This window comes from Aplysia californica, unplaced genomic scaffold (assembly GCF_000002075.1).
Source record: "Aplysia californica isolate F4 #8 unplaced genomic scaffold, AplCal3.0 scaffold00319, whole genome shotgun sequence".
Taxonomy (NCBI): domain Eukaryota; kingdom Metazoa; phylum Mollusca; class Gastropoda; order Aplysiida; family Aplysiidae; genus Aplysia; species Aplysia californica.
Window position 1 is genome coordinate 696,132 of NW_004797589.1, and position 5,412 is coordinate 701,543.

General features: G+C 38.5%; 1 protein-coding gene across 5 annotated transcripts in view; it reads right to left on the reverse strand.

Annotated features, from left to right (window-relative positions):
• Positions 1 to 5,412, reverse strand: part of LOC101859651 (uncharacterized transmembrane protein DDB_G0289901) — a 50,617-nt gene that overhangs the window by 2,325 nt on the left and 42,880 nt on the right. For 4 of the 5 annotated variants that reach the window (XM_035970773.1, XM_035970772.1, XM_035970775.1 and 1 more), the window contains one exon: positions 950 to 1,204. In XM_035970773.1, the coding sequence (XP_035826666.1) occupies positions 950 to 1,204 (255 nt within the window). The remainder of the gene's footprint in view (positions 1 to 949; positions 1,205 to 5,412) is intronic. The other variant, XM_035970774.1, reaches the window with a different exon arrangement.

Genomic DNA, 5,412 nt, shown 5'->3' on the forward strand with positions numbered 1-5,412 from the left:
TTACCGCTCTTGTGTGTCTCTGTTAACGGCAGAGTGAATAACACTGAGTACGTTCTTTTATGTGTAAAACTCCATTTAAAAATATAGCCAGTTCCTGTTATGTTCAGATCTTTTATCGACAATTTGTGTGTCAAATAATAACTAATTTGTTTGGGCATCAGCTTGTCTAATAGACTGTATCAGATATATTACAGAATTAGACTTCTTTAAATACGCTATGACATCTTACTAATTGTCCACCTGCAATGGGGGGGGGGGGTATGAAAAAGGAAATGAACAAATAAGAAATAAAAACAAGCATGGCATTCTCGGTGCTTCAAATGTTAATTTATTTCATTTCTTATTCAATTTCACTAGGTCAATTCTTGTTAATAGACAATGAGTTTATACAAATGTTGAGTCGCTACCTTCGTCTGACAGCGAAACATATGAAAGGTGTATTTCGGTCAACCATAAAACTGTTCTCGTAAAAGAATTATTGTATACTTCAGGAATTTGTGGCTACAGTTGATTACTGTCTCGGTACTATCGGTTTTGTGTGTGAATTGGAAGGGGAGGGGGGGGTTCTTTAACAGCATGTCATGGTGGTTTTAAAATAAGTCATTCTTATGTAAGCGTTATTCTTTTTGTTAATGACTATGTTGAGATTGTGACATTCATTATTGCGTCGTGTATTTACGATAAGTATTCAGAATGTTGTCTTCTCATCGAGGATGGAGTTAGCCAATTATCGGACCCTGGTCAAAGGAGCTGTAGTTTCCGTTGGTGGAGTTACCGGCGATGATGACTGACGAGTTTCCACCTGTGAAGTTTCCACCTGAAGGGTTGATGACAAAGACAGGAAAGTTTCCACTTGTTGAGTTTCCACCTGTAAAGTTTCCATTTGAAGAGTTGCCAGCAAAGACAGAATAGTTTCCACTTGTGACGTTTCCACCTGTGAAGTTTCCACCTGTGAAGTTTCCAGCAAAGACAGAAGAGTTTCCACTTGAGGAGTTTCCACCTGTGAAGTTTCCAGCAAAGACAGAAAAGTTTCCACTTGAGGAGTTTCCACCTGTGAAGTTTCCAGCAAAGACAGAAAAGTTTCCACTTGAGGAGTTTCCACCTGTGAAGTTTCCAGCAAAGACAGAAGAGTTTCCGCTTGAGGAGTTTCCACCTGTGAAGTTTCCAGCAAAGACAGAAGAGTTTCCACTTGAGGAGTTTCCACCTGTGAAGTTTCCACTTGAAGAGTTGAAAGCGAAAGCTCTAGAAAAGTTTCCACTCGTTAAATTCCCAGAGGAGAGAAAAGCGCCAAATGTCGAATTTCCTGAGGTTCCGTTGATTGCTGTGAATATAAATGAAGTAATAATATTATAAGTTAAAAACTATTGTAAGCTTCGGAACTGAAGCAAATCTATCTATCTATCTATCTATCTATCTATCTATCTATCTATCTATCTATCTATCTAGCTATCACCGAAGTGCCTTAATGAAGGACAGGACAAAACTGCCTTCCTGAGATTACGCCACAATAGGATACCGGTGAAAAACACTAGGTGGAGAATGCCAATGTTCAATTTTAGTAAGATTTTTACGTCACTTGCAACACAATAAGGTCTTAATAGTGTCGAAGATTAGAGGTGTTACATAAGAGTAAGAAACACACAAAGGAGGGGACGGTAGACGTTTGATAGGAAAGATGGTGCAGACCACACCATAGCACCCGCCACTCCCAAAATGACAATATGCCATGTCGGCCGTGTTCAGATTTTTTTCGAAAGTGTCTCTAATCTCTGCGACAGCAGAACAGAACACATTGTGCACAAAGTTAGATCTAATAGGTCCCAGCCATGCTGCATTAGATTTCTTTTACGATAACAATCGCCTGCTGGAAAATTATTTACGGGAAATGAAATCACTTAAATAATTCCGTGGGCTACAAGAGATGAACGCCAGGGAATCTAAAAGAGGCATCAAAAAGAAACTTGGAAATGTATTCTACCAATCGTTGTGTTAAAGCCTTGCACTACCCACTCATGCAACATGCACATTTAAACCTAAATAAATTCTGCTTCATATAACGAATTATTTTTTCATATACGTTTAGAGTTGCCTGAGATATGGTCTCTCAAAACTGACCTTTAAAAAATGATGCTTTAAAAATTTTGGAAATTAAAGAAACGTAAAAGTGTGTTCCCCCCTGTATGAGGTGCATGGAATGGGCATGTAGGTATTGCATATCAAATGAATTGCCACTATTTGTATCTATCTATCTATCTATCTATCTATCTATCTATCTATCTATCTATCTATCTATCTATGTGTGTGTGTGTGTGTGTGTGTGTGTGTGTGTGTGTGTGTGTGTGTTTGTGTGTGCGTGTGTGTGTGTTTGTCTGTGTGTGTCTGTGTGTATCGTTATTATTATTATTATCAAGAACATTTAGCCTTATTATTATCACTATTATTATTTTTATTATTATTATCATCTCATTATAATGGAACTAAGCCCGATTGTGAAGTCAGTATACTTTTTTTTTACACAAGTGCCCATAAAATCTACAAAAATATGATTCAGTTAAGACTTGTCACAAAGTGTTACGTGGGTATATTTTTAAAGATCGGAAATTACCTTTTGATTTTTCAGGTTTGATAGATTTTCCAGTAAATCAAAGCTCTCAGATGTTTTCACTCTTCCATTAGCCATTTCGTATCTTACTGGGGACTACTTCCGTTTCGGTTTGTGCTGTGTGAGACAGCTGCTTCTACTATTTTCTGATCTAGAATCTCGATATCCAACTTTATTTGGATGTGTGTTTCGCAGTGTTGATGGATACTTCAGGCCAAACTTCATTGTATTGACTTTTTCTAGACGCATTTGGTGTGGTCAAGTCCCCAATACGCTGAGTTCGTTTTAGACCCACAAAATGATTACTTCGTTGTATTGGCGTTTTAAAAGTTTGGCGCGTATTATGGTGCGTAGTTGTTGTTTTTTTATACACAGCAAGACTCTAGATCTAGATATCTCTCTATATCTCTAGATATATTTGGAGCACAGAATTCATGACTGATTTGGAGTAGTTAGCAAGAATATGACAATCTAGATCGAGATCTGTTTAGAGTAAAAATTTCCCATGGAATATTAGTTAATAATGTTGTAAGATGCCCCCTAAAAGTAGAGTTTGCTTCACCCCACGAAACAGAGATGAAAGCGAGAGGAAACGGAGAAAGGCGACTATCAATCATAATTTACGTTCTAATAGCCCGAATCTGGAGGAAGACCTTGAGCGTGCTAGGCCAAGAAAGAATGGAGCAACTTTAGTCTTAGCGTGCAACACACAGTCCTTTAGAGAAACTGAAGTTGATCGGAGATTACGGACACATGACTGTGATGAATTTAGTGTCGTCTGTGAAGATTGTAATGCCATAAGGTGGAGAAAGAGAGAAACACATTCTGCGGTAAAAATAACAAAGTTGGTTTACCTGTACCCCTCCCCCCTCAACACTTCAGGAACTAATAAAGTATTACCATGTAACACAGAGCGGCAGCTCTTTCTTACCACAATGTATGTCATACACTATGACTAATGCTCCCGCCCTCGTTTCAATCGGGTACGGTGAAGAAGTTGAACAGGGCTTCAACCCAACCTTCAAAATCAATGGCAAGCTTTACCAGCGATTAGGAAATCTTCTTCCCTCTGCTGGACGGTTAGACCTGCTTTTGCAATGACAGCCAACAAAGCTCAGGGACAGACTTTGAAAAAGATAGGGGTTTCTTTACATGGCGATTTTTTTTAACGGACAATTGTACGTCTCAATGAGTCGTGTTGGATCCAGCGACTCTATTTCATTAGGATACATGCAAACAGACCTGCTGCCCAGGTGACGCATATACCAGCAATGTTGTCTACACACAGGTCCTACAGCAATGAATCAGGTACAAACATTTTATCTTGGAATTTCCTATCTCTATAGCTTCGTTCGTAGAACAGGTCTGTATCTTGTTATTATTATTATTATTATTATTATTATTATTATTATTATTATTATTGTTATTATTATTATCATCATCATCATCATCATCATCATCATCATTAGTAGTAGTAGTAGTAGTAGTAGTAGTAGTAGTAGTAGTAGTAGTAGTAGTATCATTATTTCATTAGGATTTAAAAATATATGGGGTATTGGAGGTGGAGAAGGGAGTTCGGACTTTATTTCAGCTTCGTTAACGAAGACTTTGTTAGTGTAGATTTTCTGTGGACAGCCCGTGTGAATCACCTTGTCTCTTCAAGACAACAATTATCCGTTTACAGGAGAAAAACTGTTTCAATAGTCTTCAATTTCTTCCGCTACGCTTCTGATCATCTAAGGTTACAAACGCTGCAAGCAGCAATTAGCTTTAATTGATAATTATTATTATCCTCTGCAGTTTCTTTTCTCCTACAAAAGACAGTTAGAATGACGCAAAATATAAAATGACAGTGTAAACAGAAAATATTATAGATAAGGTAACATACATACCTGTGGGGAAAGCTTCAGCGAAGCCTACAGCGATGCAGAGCATCACGGCGAAAATTGACATGGTCTTGAGTAGAGATGCCATGGTGGAAGATAGCTTGTTAGAGAACTACAGGAAGTTTCTACGTCTGCTGTACCGTGGTGGTGACGTCACAGCTTGTGGTGCTCCTTGACTGTGAGTTGCAAGTGAAAAACTTTCAGTATTAACTGCTTTATATACTGGTCTGCTGATCTTACCTCAAAGCGAAGCAAAAAAAATGCTGACTGTTTAGCGGTCCCCGCCCTAGGGTTGGTCCACACAACACGACTGACGTAAACAAAGCTGTAGGGCGAGCAGGACACACCACTGCTTCAGTCCGCCCTGTTATCAACTGAACGTTGTCAAAGGTAAAAATATTTACGGTATTTACAATGTACTTTCTATAGTGGGCGCTTTGATGAGAAAAGAAAAGAAAAATTTGATTGGAAAATATACAATATTTACAATAATTTACCTTTTTAAAGTTGGTTCTTTGATAATAAAACGGGAAAAAAAGCAAACGAAAAAAACCGTTTATGTTGATTGTGTTACGACCTATCTGACTCAGTGCAGGTATTTTATATTTGTGAACACTTGGTCATTTGACCAGCATTTCTTTTTTTGGTTAGTTTTTAACGGCGTTCTCAGCTGCGTAAGGTCATATGAGCGCACGGGACACATTAAGCATTTTCAGTTTGGTAGGAATTAATTTTGAATTTTACCCGGGTCGCGGCCGGAGCTCCTCTTATCGACTTTAGGATCACCAGGCAATCTTTAACGTGTGCAGCTCGTACACAGGACCTCCGAGATTTTGTTGCCCTTATCAGAGAATGTGTTAGATCTTACCTACCCTAAGACAAGGGGTGTGGTTGAAAGACAGCAGTATGAAGGAGCCAAGAAGT